We start from the raw sequence: 15589 nt of genomic DNA on the forward strand, positions 1-15589 counted from the left end.
ACCAGTGTTGCCATCTCTTAATGGAGATGGACTCTTGAGATGGGTTGTTTCCATAACTAACTTTTTTTTTTTTTTTTTTTAAATGTGGACAGGTAGTTAGCCTAACTCACAACCGTAGGTCCATGGCTGCTGCTTCAATATGTTCAGAGCAGCCCATACCATGTATGGGGGTCCCTCATTTACCACCCCAGGGATGCACCTGATAGTTTAGGATGCTCCAGGAATAGTGTAAGCATATGGGAATGTACAAGGTCAATTTTCACAACCAGCTTTACCTCTAGCCTTCTTGCTTTCTGGTTCAACCATTCATATTATTGTGATATATGAATGAAGTTCTGTGAGAACGATGAATTAATTAAGAATGGATTTTAAATGTGTTGTGAAGTCTATGTAAAGTAAGAACTGCATCAATATGTCTTGTAGCTCCTTGGCCTGCTGTCCCCGGACATTAAACATTGAGATGTCACAAAAATGGCAGGACATCAATAGGTTCTTTTAAAATAGTAGCAGATGCTCACAGAGCATGCTAAGAATTGACTTTCCAGTTACTTCTGTAACTTTTGGAGTTCTATAATTCAGTCCTGTTTCCTCAAAGAGCTGACTCCTCAACAAGGGCTGTTCAGAGTGACCATGAATTTGAGCCTTCAGAAAAAATGTGAGACACATCTCTAAGCCAACTTTCCTGCAGTAACGGTGTGTGCATTAAAAAAAGACATTCTCTCTGCCTGGGGAACAGAATGATAGAAGAACTAAGTGCTTGATCCTGAAAGGTGCTGACCACTTTGGTCTGACCCAGCAGAACACCTAAGTACATCCTCCATTTTAATCAAATGGAACTTGCACACAGGCTTAAAGTTCTTTGTGCTAAAATATTTTGGTCGATCAGGCCCATAGTGCCCAGCACCTTGCAGAATTGATTCCTGAGACTGTATTTGTTCTAAAATGGGTGCTCAAGTACTACAGTGATGTGGACTAGCTCTTCCAAGAAAACCAAATGGGAGCAGTGCCTGATTATTCAAAATGAAGATAAATAATGGCAAACTATAAATGGACTAAAAAAAATCAATAAATGCTAGAGATAATCTTGATACTCTCCGTTGTCTATATTTAAAGCAGATATTTGCCCTCAAAACAGGTGATTCTGCACATCTAATGTGGGATATCTCTGTACTAGACTGGCTATAAGTTATGTAACTGATCTAGTGCCGTTGCAATAAAACTGATACTTTCACACAAACTACATATTTTGAACTCCTTTATATTAACCTGAATATCAAGGCATTTGTTTTAAAGACTCTTACTAGCTCGTTGAATATAAATGAAATGATGAAGAAATAAACTCCATAACGCAAGTCTTGGATACATGACACTACAAGTGACAAGGGAAGAAACAATATGTCAATAAAAGAAGTAGCGCAGACAAAGTGCAGTTGGATTCAGTCAACAGTACTCTTGTTAAATGTAGCCAGTGTAAGAAAACATCAGGCAAAATCATAAAATCTCTCATTTTGTACATTTACTGCTGTTAAAATTAGTAAGGCTGTATCTACACTTAATGCTACAATGGCCCTGCTGTAGCATTTCAGTGTAGACGCTACCCAGGCTGACAGGAAGGAGTCTCCTATCAGCATAGGTAACCCACTTCCCCAAGAGGTAGGTAGGTCAGTGGAAGAATTCTTCCTTTGACTTAGCACTAATTACACTGGGGGTTAGGTCGGCTTAACTAAGCCGTTGAAGGGTGTGGATTTTTTATACCCTCCAATGACGTAGTTAAGCCAATTCAATTTTGTAGTGTAGACCAGGCCTGTGTGTGCATGTGTAGTGAAGTGACTAGCGCAAAATGCTTTTAGAAAATACGCTGAAGTTGTGTACAACCAAATTATTACACGTAAACAGTACATGATCACGTGTTGAAAACACGTTGTGATTCTTGGACAACAAATCACACATTTTATGGAATCGCCTACATACATAAATAAATAAGGGTTACTTTGAAGGTCCTGTGGCATTGCATTATTAATAGTCAATTATATTAAAATAATGGATGCTCTGAATTGTCTATAGCTTATTAAAATGGTGATGCACAGGGGTTTTGCCGCTTGATGGTGCCAGGTTGATTTATAAATCACGGTTGATTTATAAAGTGGTAGCTTCCCTATGAGTGGACCACCCTAGGAGTCTTCATGTCCCTGCACCTCAGATCTGAAATTTTTGGTAGCAGTGTCTGTTTGGCTCTCACATGCACTCCCCATGTTGTGCTGTGCTCTGTTGCTATATAGTGCTGTGTGGGTAAACCGCACTCAGTTTTCTCAACTGCCCTTGTCCTGAGACTGAGCCTTAGCAGAGCCCATTGACAGAGATTTTACTCAGTGTTTTTCTTAATTTTTCCTTAGTAGAATAGAGCTTTAATTAGTGTTAGTACTTCCTTTTCTTTTCATTTCCTAAAATTATTTATTTATTTTATTTCGCTTGTAGAATAGTTATCTCCTTAGTATAAATTAGATTTCCCTAGCTCTTCCTGGGCAGGAAGTAACCCCTGAAAAGGGTATGTCTAGTTTCCCCAGGTTTAACTGCTGCCTCTCATGTTGGGAAGCCATTCCTGTCAGCAACAGTCATTCCTGCTGCATTTGCTGCCCTTTCCAGCATAACATCAAGGATCTACAACCTATCTTCACAGACAGGAAGGAGTCTCCTATCAGCATAGTGCAGATTGTCTCAAAGTAAAATCTGGAACCAGAAAGAGCCATGAACTGAAATTAAGACTGCTCATGATGGAAAGCTCACTTTGACCAGCCTCCGACCCTGGGCCCCATTCCGGACAGCGGTCCCTGTCAAGACTGATCCCGTCTACATCGTCAGATCAACACTCTCCAGTGACTTCATAGAGGAAATCCTCAGATTCCTCTCAGAAAATCTTGAAAAAACAGACCACAAGTTCCTGAGCAGGGAATTGGTCAAGAGAAAGAGGTCTCTGGCATGATTGATAACCTGTGTAGTAACTACCCATGACTAGGTACCTATGAGGCTGCAAGATCCTCCTGTACTAGTACCATGGGTAAGCCCAAAGACCCTAAGAGGGCGGCTCAGGCAGAATGGTACTGTTGGGAGAAAGGAGTTCCTCTAAAATGGCAACGATGGAATCTTCTAGACAATCAGTACTACATACACCAGCATCGCAAAAGGCTGTGGCAACACCTGGTGGCCATTCCTCGCAATTCAGAGAGCCTCTGGTACCAACAACTCTCTCCACTTCAATGGCACCTACTCAGCTGACCTCAGTGAGTACCGATGGCTGTTCCAGTACCGCAGGAATTTCGGTTCCCCAAAAACTTGATGGTCTCAGATACCTGAATCACCCTTAATAGGCACTGACGTAACCATGGTATGGGTTATGCCTAGGTCCCCGGACATCCATGCAGTACCAAGACATTCTACTCCACCTTCCATGACTGCTTCACCCGTCAAGTGATGATGAGGAAGATGATAGGGATGACCTATACTCAGTGTCATTCCAAGGTTCTCCATTACAACACCAAGGAGCTAGCCGGGTGGAAACTCGTGTATCTTCAATCTATCCTCAGAGTAGAAGAGACCCACCCAGTTGGTATGGACACCCTCGGATGCCTCCACCCATGGCCTTTCTCACCACCTCAGTGGCAATATTGGGACTCACAGGTGGCATATAGACAACAGTTTTTGAGGAACTTTAGAGCTTGAGGAAAACAATCTCCTTCAGCTTCAATAGCCAGACCACCTGATCCTCAAGAGGAGACCTTTGAGGAACGGGAGGAGAGACTAGACAAGGAAGCCACTCGGGTGACCAACATTTCCTCATCATCTCCTGATAAGTTGGTCATGCCTCCTCCTCCAACTACAGCAGACAACTTCAAGCAATTTCAACACCTCTTTAATAGGTAGCAGATTTCCTGTGAATCCTGCTTAATGAAGTCAGTCACAGTGCAAACTGTTTGACATCATCAGAAAAGATTGCATTCCCCATCAATGAGGCACTGCTTGATTGGGCGAAAACTATATGGCAGACACCACCCACAATACCCCCAATGTGCAAAAGGGTAGACAAAAATATTGTGTCCTCTAAAGATGAGGACTTTTTTTTATTTTCTCATCCGTCCCCTAATTCACTGGTCATCGATGCCATTAATGAACATGGCAGACAGCATCCCGCTAAAATGACACCATACAATAAGGACTGGAAATGACTGGATTTATTTGGATGTAAATCATATTCTTTAGCCACTCTACAATTTAAGATCGCTAACTATCAAGCCCTTATGCCAAAACACAATCATTCCAATTATTCAAAATTAAACGTCTTTATTGAACGCCTCCTGTCAGATCAGAAAGAACAATTCCCAGTGATTATTGCTGAGGGGTCAGCTCCTTGTGAGGACAGCATTGGAGGCTTCTCTAGATGCTGCTGATACAGCTGCTCGTTCCATCTCCACAGCAGTTGTCATGAGGAGAGCATCTTGGCTTCATCTCTTCACCTTTTCAAAGGAGGTATAAGCCACAGTGGAGGACCTCCCTTTTGAGGGATCTAAATTGTTTGCAGAAGGAATAGACGAATCCCTCCACATATGAAAAGATTCTAGGGCCACACTACGTTTTCTGGGTATTTACACTGCTGCCCAAGAAAGAAGGCTCAGTAAGTACCAGACCACAGAGATCCTGGCCTACTCACTTTTCTCCTCCTCAGAGACGCGATGATCCTGAAAGGAAGAGGCATAGATTACAAAATCAGCAACCAAATGCCCCGCAATCAGTGACATGGCAACCTTCTGCATCCAAAAAATCATTCTGATGTGTTGGTTGAAGCCCCAAGTTACCGCCCCAAGTCTCATCTGCTCCAACAATCTGAACATCTCCACCAATTCGGCAACTGTTGTGACGTTACACCCCATATTCTTCATAGAGATATGGTTAAGATACAAATATGGCCTAAGATATATTTTATGCAAGATGGGTCTTGTAAGGTATCATTGGAAAGGTTATGATTTACTGAATGTGATTATCCAATATATATACATGTATCATTTCTGTATCTAAAGTTAGGAATATTGACTATGTAACAATTACAACTGTGTGTGTATTTGGGAAACACCCACCAGACAACAGGCCATCCGCTTTGATGGGCCATTAGGAAAAAACAATAAGACTTTAAAGATACTACTCTCTCTCTCTCCTTCCTGAGAGGAGTCCTGGGACGTAGCTGTGACACTACTAGGTCAAATGGTCTTGTTACCTGGTACTAAACACTATCTTGGACTTCTACTAATTTTCCACTAAAAGGAGGGGGAGGTCAAGACTGGGGAACAAAAGATTCCCGCCTTACGTAAATCTTACTTGAGGCTGGGGAGTAAGATAAACAGGACTCTTCTCCATTGCCTTCCTGCCCAAGAAGAAAGACTGCTGAAAGTACCTGAAGAGACAAAGGAACTAAGCTGAAGGCAAGGGCTGAGTCCAGACTGAGACAGAAGAGTCTAGTCTATAAAGAGAAATAACTGGAAATCTAAACTACAGAAACTCTGCATCCTGCTTAAAATCAACATTTAAAGTGAGAAATTACACTTTGAATCCTGTTTCTTTAGTGAATCAAGCTTAGTTTGCATGTTTTGTTTTATTTGCTTAGTAATCTTTGTTCTGTTTGCTATCCCTTATAATTACTTAGAATCTGTTTTGTTAATAAATGTGTTTTGTTTATTAAACCCAGTTTGTGCAATTTCTAACGGCGGGGGGGGGGGGGGGAGAAGTTGTGCATTTCTCTTTACATTGAGGGAGAGGGTGAATTTTTATGAGCTTGTGCTCTGCACATCTTTCTATACTACGCGAGACAATATTATCTTGGGTGTACTTTCCAGAGGAAAGCTGCACTTGAGTGCTGGGCGATTTCCTAGCTGAACCTTCCCATGGAGAGCTGTTTACAGACTGTGAGATTGCCAGAGGCTGGAGAGCCTGATTCAGCAAAACAGGGAGAGGAAGCCCAGGCTAGTGGAGCAGGCAGGCTCAGTGAAATCCCAGTACATCAGGTGGTGTCCCAGAAGGGGAGGGTCCAACCCGTCACAACCGCCTTTCTCCTTTTTATCAAAACTGGGAGCGTATAACCTCAGGCAGTTGGGTACTAGAGATGATCGTCAAGAGATATTCAATCCGTTTTACCTCCCTCTCCCCTATTCCCTCACCCTCCCTCCCCGTCCCTCTTCGTGGATCTTTCTCACAAGCACCTTTTACGTTAAGAAATGAACCACCTCCTAAAACTAGGTGCTATAGCATCAGTTCCCACCTAAGACAGAGGGAAGAGGTTCTATTCCAAATACTTCCTTATACAGAAAAAGAACAGTGGTTGGAGACCCATTTTCTGGATTTAAGGGCACTGAACAGATTTGTAAAAATATGTTTCAAGATGGTTACCTTGGCATCCATAATCCCATCTCTGGACCCGAGGAACTGGTTCTTGGCCCTCGACCTACAAAATGTTTACTTTCATATCACAATCCACCCATCCAAGAGGAGGTTCCTAAGATTCACTCTGGGTCAAGATCATTTCCTATATAAAGTGCTCCCATTTGGTCTATTATTGGCATCCAGGGTATTTTCGAAGGTCGTTTCTATGGTCGTGGCATGCCTTCGCAAACAAGGCATTATGATATTTCTGTATCGAGACAATTGCTTGCTCAAAGCACATACCTTCACTGACATCTTGCGAGAGATACGAAAGCCTATAGATCTATTCCTACAACTAAATACCCAAATGTCCACTTTGACCCCCGTGTGCAACAACTGGAATTCTTAAGAGCCAACCTAGATGCAGTGAAGACCAAAACCTTCCTCCCATCACACAGGTTAAACACTTAGCCAGTTAATCATGACAGTTCAGGCCAGTCCACAGATCTCAGCTAGGGTGACCAGATGTCCCGATTTTATATGGACAGTCCCGATATTTGGGGCTTTTTCTTATATAGGCTCCTAGTACCCCTCCACCCCTGTCCTGATTTTTCACACTTGCTGTCTGGTCAGCCTAATCTCAGCCAAAACTTGTCTGCAACTACTGGGGCACCTTGGGGCGAGCACCATTGTCTTCAAGGGTGGGTCAGAACGGTATACGTCCTGAGCAGACACAATTTAAACAAACTTCTATCAATGCCCTCAACAATCAAAAACTCGCTTGACTGGTGGGCAGATCCTCACAGTGTATGTGTGGGAGTCCCCTTCACTCAGCCATCCCTATCGTTGATTTTGATGATGGGTGCATTCCTTATGGGATGGGGAGCCCACTTACACCATTCAGGGCAAATGGTCCCCTCTCAAATCCACACTATGTATCAACTTCTTAGAACTCAGAGCAGTCTTCTCACACTTCCTACCAATGATCAAAGACGAACATATGAAGATTTAGAGACAGAATTGCATGTATGTTCTATATAAACCACCAGGGAGGAACAAGATCACATTCCCTGTGTGCCAAGGCAGTGAAAATATGGAACTGGCGCATTAATCACCAGATCGGCATCTCAGCAACCTACCTCCCGGGCATACAGAAGACTACAGCGGATATTCTGAGATTTTCCCAAGATCCAAAATGATATTTGAGATAAAGAAAAGGCCAGAGTTGTTCTTGTAGTTCCAACGACGCCAAGGCAGACATGGTTCCCTTACCTTTTCCAGCTGGCAGTCTGTCCATCAATTGCTCTCCACTCCATTCCTCATCTTCTTTCTCAAGATGCAGGCCAGAGTCATCACCCAAATCTGCAAGTTCTCCGGCTCAAAGCATGGTTCCTCATTGGTTCCAAAGATTAGAAATGAACTGTTCTGAGGATAGGTTTCAGAGGGGTAGCCGTGTTAGTCTGTATCAGTAAAAACAACGAGGAGGAGTCCTTGTAGCACCTTAGAGACTAACAAATTTATTTGGGCATAAGCTTTCGTGTGAAGGAAGTACTGTTACATAGCAGAAAAATAGCTACTTGTTGCACATACATTCAAAAATGGAACAGATTCCAAATCTGATGTGACGCAAGACAGTTTACTTTTACTTCCTCTCCATTACTGGAAATCAGACCTATCTCTACGCTCGGTAAAGGTACATCTCGCAGCCGTTAACATTTTCTACTGGAAGATAGATGGTCATTTGGTGTTTGCTCATCCTACAATGAAAAGATTTCTTAAAGGTATGGGTAACCTCTACCTTTGAATCAGAGATCTTACGCCAGTATGGGACCTTAATCTTGTCTTAAACTGTCTGATAAGGTCAGCCTTTGAGCCTATGGCCACTTGCTCACTTCTACACCTCTCTATGAAAACTGCATTCCTCGTGGCTATCATGTCTGCTCGGAGAGAGGGGGCCCTAATGGTATATCCCCTCCCTTTATGATTTTCTTCAAGGACAAGGCCATATTGCGGCCACATCCCCAATTCCTACCAAAATACCTTCAGCCTTCCACATAAATCAACTTACTCACCTTCCAGCATTCTTTCCCAAACTACACCGGGCTAAAAGGGAGGCAACGCTACACACTCTCGACATTAGAAGAGTGTTAGCCTTCTATTTGGAAAGGACTAAGCCTTTCAGAAAATCTCCAAGTCCTGGTCTACACTACGAGTTTAGGTCGAATTTAGCAGTGTTAAATCGATTTAACCCTGCACCTGTCCACACGACGAAGTCATTTTTGTTGACTTAAAGGGCTCTTAAAATCGATTTCTGTACTCCTCCCCAATGAGGGAATTAGCACTGAAATCGACCCTGCTAGGTCGAATTTGGGGTAGTTGGACGCAATTTGACGGTATTGGCCTCTGGGAGCTATCCCAGAGTGCTCCATTGTGACCGCTCTGGACAGCACTCAACTTAGATGCACTGGCCAGGTAGACAGGAAAAGCCCTGCGAAATTTTGAATTTCATTTCCTGTTTGGTCAGTGTAGCGAGTTGATCAGCACAGGTGACCATGGAGTCTTAGAATCGCAAAAGAGCTCCAGCATGGACCGAACGGGAGGTACTGCATCAGATTGCTGTATGGGGAGACGAATCAGTGCTATCCAAACTCCGTTTCGAAAGACGAAATGCTGGAATATTTGAAAAAATCTCCAAGGGCATGAAGGACGGAGGTTATAACAGGGACCCGCAGCAGTGCCGTGTGAAGTCTACCGAAGAACCAGAGAGGCAAACGGCAGGTCCGGGTCAGAGCCCTAGACATGCCGCTTCTATGATGAGCTGCATGCCATTCTAGGGGGTGCCCCTACAACTACCCCACCCCTGTGCTTCCTCCTTCCCCACCCCTCCCAGGCTACCTTGGCAGGTATCCCCCCATTTGTGTGACGAATTAATAAAGAATGCATGAATTTGAAACGATGACTTTATTGCCTCTGCAAGCGGAGATCAAAGGGGGGAGGGGAGGGCGGTTGGCTTACATAGAAGTAGAGTGAACCAAGGAGGCGGGTTTTCATCAAGGAGAAACAAACAGAACTTTCACACTGTAGCCTGGCCAGTCATGAAACTGGTTTTCAAAGCTTCTCTGATGTGCAGCGTGCCCTGATGTGCAGCTTGCCCTGCTGTGCTCTTGTAACCACCCTGGTGTCTGGCAGTGCGTAATCAGTGGCCAGGCGATTTGCCTCAACCTTCCACCCTGCCATGAACGTCTCCCCCTTACTCTCTGATATTATGGCGCACACAGCAAGCAGTAATAACGATGGGAATATTGGTTTTGGTGAGGTCTAACCGAGTCAGTAAATGCGCCAGCAGGCTTTTAAACGTCCAAAGGCACGTTCTACCACCATTACGCACTTGCTCAGCCTATAGTTGAACTGCTCCTTACTACTGTCCAGGCTTCATGAGCCATGGGAGCAAGGGGTAGGCTGGGGTAGGTGCGACTGCATAGTGCTGCCGACTGGGAGAGCAGCCTGAGGCAGAAGTCTCCAGCTGGCATGATATTCCAGGCAGGACTGAATCTCCATTAGATGAAACTTAAAGAAGAGAATGACCCGGAGTCATTCCCATTTTTGTCCAGGCGCCCCCGACCGACCTCACCGAGGCTGGCCAGGAGCACCTATGTCTGCCTAGGCGCCCCTGACCAACCTAACTGAGGTCGGCCAGGAGCACCCACGGGACGACGATGACGGCTAGCAGTGGTATTGTACCATCTGCCAGCGGCAAGGCAAGGGGATGCTGCTGTGTAGCACTGCAGTACCGCGTCTGCCAGCAGCACCCAGGAGACATACGGTGACAGTGAGCTGAGCGGGCTCCATGCTTGTGTGGTATGTCGTCTGCACAGGTAACCCAGGAAAAAAGGCGAGAAACGATTTTTTGCCATTGCTTTCACGGAGGGAAGGAGGGGGGCCTGACGACATGTACCCAGAACCACCCGCGACAATGTTTTTGCCCCATCAGGCATTGGGAGCTCAACACAGAATTCCAATGGGCAGCGGAGACTGTGGGATAGCTACCACAGTGCAACGCTCCGAAAGTTGATGCTAGCCTCGGTACTGTCGGCGCACACCGCCGACTTAATGCGCTTAGTGGGGACACACACAATCGACTGTATCAAATCGGTTTCTAAAAAATCGACTTCTATTAAATTGACCTGATTTCATAGTGTAGACATACCACTATTCCTCTACATCTCATACAGATCTAAGGGATCCCCAATATCTGTGCAATGGCTCTCTAGATGGATATCGGAATGCATTAACTACTGCTATTGCACGCATGACCTGCAGCCCCCTTTGAGAGCCTGAACGCACTCTATAAGTTCTCTGTCGACTTCTTTCCTTCCTCAATAAGGTTTCAATCACAGAAATATGCAGAGCAGCGACTTGGGCATCCACTCATACATTTGCCAAGCATTATGCATTCACTCGTGATTCAGCATCTGATGTGATACTTGGTTTGACCATATTATCATCAATATTGGACTCCTTTCCGATGCCCCACCCTTCCAACAGGGACACTGCTATAGAGTCACCTAGAATGGAACACTCATAGAGACACTACTTGAAGAAGAAGAGATTACTCACCTTGTGTTGTAACTGAGGTTCTTCAAGATGTGTCTCCCTATGGGTGCTCACACTAGGTGACTCTTATATATGAGTTCTGCGGTAAAGAAGGAACTGAGGGTGGTTTGCCCATACAGCGCTAGACAGCGACAGAACATGGTGCAAGATGGGGAGAGAGCATGTGTGGGCCAAACGGACACTGATACCAAAAATCTCCAATCTGAGGCGCAGGGATGTGAAGACACCTAGAGTGGAGCACCCGTAGGGGGACACACATCTCAAAGAGCCTCAATTACTGCACAAGGCGAGGAACCTCTTCTGTAATGAGCAGCAAAGCAGTTCTTTGAAAGGTTTACTATTATTTCATCATCAACAATCATTAAGCTTTCAGCACAGCTGTGGTTTAGAAATCCTAGGTCCTGTGCCACACTGCCACAGCTGCAGTCAGCAGGGGCGTGCAAGCTGGAATGCCCGCACTATCAAAGAGAGGGGGTGGAGGGCAGATTGTTCCCTTTGAGTGTTCAGAGTCTCAAGAACTTGGTGCCACCTCACTTGGTCCAAAATAGCTCAAATTTGGTGACCTTCCAGGCATGCAGCAAAAGACACCTGTTTGATAGGATTTTTGGAGAGGCTGTGTTTCTCACAATGATGAAAGAGTGGTAATTAGTTTCTGTAGGTGTCTAGCTGGCTCATTTCCTGTGAAATGATTACTTTAATGCTGCTGGGATATTGTTGTATTATCAATGATGTATTGGGGTACCTAAAGCCTTGGATAGATGTCTTTATTTTAAATCTAAATGCCAACCTATTTGATTTATTTAAGATCTTGCTTTGTTTTTAGTTGTGAAACTCTTGTTACATTGTTTTCAAGTTGTTACGCGCTTTTAAAAACTCTCAATGTATGGTTTTGTCTCAATACTTTTATAATATTTAGTATTAGGATATTTTTATGTTGGTTATTTTTAACTTTTGCTCTCCCTCTTCCCCCTTTTTAATACTGCAGTTCCAAAAGAGTTGGTAGAACTTCACTTGAAACTGATGAGGAAGATTGGGAAGTCTGTCACAGCAGACAGATGGGAAAAATACTTGATCAAGGTACAGTAAATTTCTGTTCTATTACTCTGAAAATGCTGGGATCTGATGAAATCTTATGTCAGAAATCCCTAGTATGAATTTTAGTGAGCCTAGAGCTGTAGCCAAAATCTGTGTGCATGCCCAGACCAGAGTTGCTTAAGGTTTTAGTTTAACTAACTTTCAGCCTGCCTGGGTATGCGCACAAATTTCTGAAACTAGATACCAACTTCTGCATGTAGAAGGTTGCAAACCCGCAAGCTCTATTACATGTGCAAGACAGGAGCAGATTGGACTATAAGAATTATAGTGGCCAGTCAAAGCAGCGAGATTTCCATATTAATGATAAACTACTGTATCAGTAATTCTAATATGATGTAAATCCCTGTATTATAGCTGACAACCATATAGAGATTTGTATACTGTATGCTTATTGATAAATAAGAATACTGTGATTATGCTATCAAAGTACCCAGAATTGAAAAACTGGGGAAAAAATTGCAGTTATGCATCAATAGTGGTAAACCATCCCTTTGCTCTGATGCCAAGTTGGTTCCATATTGGAATTATAAATCACTTATGTAATGTTACACATTTACAGAGCACCTGATAAGCATATATAGGACATAGTCCTTGCTCCAGGGAATTTGCAGAGACTGAAAGGTCCATGTTTATTAATAAAGCACTGTGCTAATCAGGAATACTTCAAATTGAACTTTGGTTATTCCTGTTATTTTAGTTGTTTGGTTGGCTGTCACTGAGCACTTTGTTTCAGAGGGGTAGCCGTTTTAGTCTCTATCAGCAAAAACAATGAGGAGTCCTTGTGGCACCTTAGAGACTAACACATTTATTTGGGCATAAGCTTTTGTGGGATATAGCCCACTTCATCAGATGCATGGAGTGAAAAAAATAGGCAGGTGTAAATACACAGCACATGAAAAGATGGGAGTTGCGTTACTAAGTGTGGGGTCAGTGCTAACGAGGCCAATTCAATTAGGATGGATGTGGCCCATTCCCAACAATTGACAAGAAGGTGTGAGTATCAACAGAGGGAAAATTATTTTTTGTAGTGACACAGCCACTCCCAGTCTTTATTCGGGCCTAATTTGATGGTGTCAAAGTTGCAAATTAATTCCAGTTCTGTAGTTTCTCGTTGAAGTCTGTTTTTGAAGCCTTTTGTTGAAGAATGGTGATTTTAAAGTCTGTTATTGAGTGTCCAGGGAGATTGACGTCCTCTCCTACTGGTTTTTGAATGTTACAATTCTTGATGTCTGATTTGTGTCCATTCTTTTGCGTAGAGACTGTCCAGTTTGGCCAATGTACATGGCAGAGGGGCATTGCTGGCACATGATAGCATATATCACATTGGTAGATGTGCAGGTGAACGAGCCCCTGATTGTGTGGCTGATGTGGTTCGGTCCTACGATGGTGTCCCTTGAATAGATATGCGGACAGAGTTGGCAACGGGGTTTGTTGCAAGGGCTGGTTCCTGGGTTAGTGTTTCTGTTGTGTGGTGTGGAGTTGCTGGTGAGTATTTGCTTCAAGTTGGGGGGCTGTCTATAAGTAAGGACTTGCCTGTCTCCCAAGGTCTGAGCGAGTGAGGGATTGTCCATCAGGATAGGTTGTAGATCCTTGATGTTGCGCTGGAAAAGTTTTAGTAGGGGGCTATAGGTGATGGCTAGTGGCGTTCTGTTACTTTTTTTGTTGGGCCTGTCCTGTAGTAGGTGACTTCTGGGTACCCTTCTGGCTCTGTCAATCTGTTTCTTCACTTCCCCAGGTGGGTATTGTAGCTTTAAGAATGCTTGCTAGAGATCCTGTAGGTGTTTGTCTCTGTCTGAGGGATTGGCGTAAATGCAATAATATCTGAGGGCTTGGCTGTAGACAATGGATTGTGTGATGTGATCTGGATGAAAACTGGAGGCATGTAGTTAAGTATAGTGGTCAGTAGGTCACCGTCGCTTATTTGCACTATAGTGTCCAGGAAGTGGATGTCTTGTGTGGACTGGTCCAGGCTGAGGTTGATGGTGGGGTGGGAATTGTTGAAATCCTGGTGGAATTCCTCAAGAGCTTCCTTCCCAGGGGTCCAGATGATGATGTCATCAATGTAGTGCAAGTAGGGCAGGGGTGCTAGGGGACGAGAGCTAAAGAAGCGCTGTTCTAAGTCAGCCATAAAAATGTTGACATACTGTGGGGCCATGCGCATACCCATAGCAGTGCCGCTGACTTGAACATATAAATCATCCCCAAATCTGTATGGGTGAGGATAAAGTCACAAAGCTCAGCCACTAGGTTTGCTGTGATATTATTGGGGATACTGTTCCTGACGGCTTGTAGTCCATCTTTGTGTGGAATGTTGGTGTAGAGGGCTTCTGCATCCATAGTGGCTAAGATGGTGTTTTCTGGAAGATCATCAATGGATTGTAGTTTCCTCAGGAAGTCAGTGGTGTATCGAAGATAGCTGGGAGTGCTGGTAGCGTAGGGCCTGAGGAGAGAGTCCACATAGCCAGGCAATCCTGCTTTGTTCACTTCACACTTATGGATTCCTGTAACAAGCAACAGTAATTAAATCAGGAGGAGAACAGAGCTTGAATTGCAACACCAGGCACAGCGTCCAATCATAAGGCCTGCTTTTTAAGCTTGCATTGCAACTTTAAAGTGGCTGCAGCTCTTAGCATGCTTTATTTTTCAATTTTGCTGAAATTTTTAATATATAACACTTTACCCGTAGACCACAAATTACTGAGTGGTATGCAGGAGAGGACCAGCTTTTTGTGGTAGGGAGCTGGTGTAGGGTGTGGCAGATAGGTGATTCTTTTGTCCCCCTTGCTAACAGTGATCTGTTCAAACAGAAGTAATTGGGACACATACTGAAGAGAAGATACTTGGTGTGCTTCTGGAATCTCATTATTGTCTTTTATGCAGGGCTCTTATGTGGTTATACAGAAGGTTCTGGCTTAGGCAAAGATGCATTGTTTGTCCTCAGATATAGACTGCTTAGCCCTTTTGGGAAGTGAACAGTCTAATTAATGCAGACTGTTTTGTCCCATGAGTGCTTCCTTCATTTGATCACTCTCAAAAGTTTTTTACATTCTTATGCAGTTAAGATTTATTGGGTTTGGACTAGTCTCTCTAGACCCTTAAACTGTGAAATCTACAGATTCCCAATAGACTCCTTCCGCTAGCGCTGGTTTAGGATCCAGATGTCTGTGGTCTTCTGAGACTCACCAGCTGTATTTTTGATTCCTGCCTATGTTTGTTGCTTAAAGCAAGCAATTTGACCATGGTGCCAGTAAGTAGCACTTAGATGCCAGTGTAAATGCCTTAAAAAGTATTTTGGAGAGACACACATCAGCACCCGTTTTACAGATTGGTAGGTTATGGTCATACTTTCACGTGCAGAAATCAGCTGCTTCCTCAAACCAGCTCCTGTTGCTGAAGTGCTTGCCAGTTTCAAACTTCCCCTTTTGAAAAGGCAATGGTTCTAGCATTCCAGATGTGCTTGAACTCATGACATCTGTGG

The 15589-nt window shown here is 43.9% G+C and overlaps 1 protein-coding gene across 4 annotated transcripts in view; it reads left to right on the forward strand.

The window, feature by feature from the left end:
- The window catches only part of RSF1 (remodeling and spacing factor 1), a 127386-nt gene that overhangs the window by 38006 nt on the left and 73791 nt on the right, over positions 1-15589 (forward strand). For all 4 annotated transcript variants that reach the window (XM_054015795.1, XM_054015792.1, XM_054015793.1 and 1 more), the window contains exon 2: positions 12002-12093. In XM_054015795.1, coding sequence (XP_053871770.1) covers positions 12002-12093 — 92 coding nt within the window. The remainder of the gene's footprint in view (positions 1-12001; positions 12094-15589) is intronic.

The sequence above is a fragment of the Malaclemys terrapin genome, chromosome 1 (genome assembly GCF_027887155.1).
Source record: "Malaclemys terrapin pileata isolate rMalTer1 chromosome 1, rMalTer1.hap1, whole genome shotgun sequence".
NCBI lineage: Eukaryota > Metazoa > Chordata > Testudines > Emydidae > Malaclemys > Malaclemys terrapin.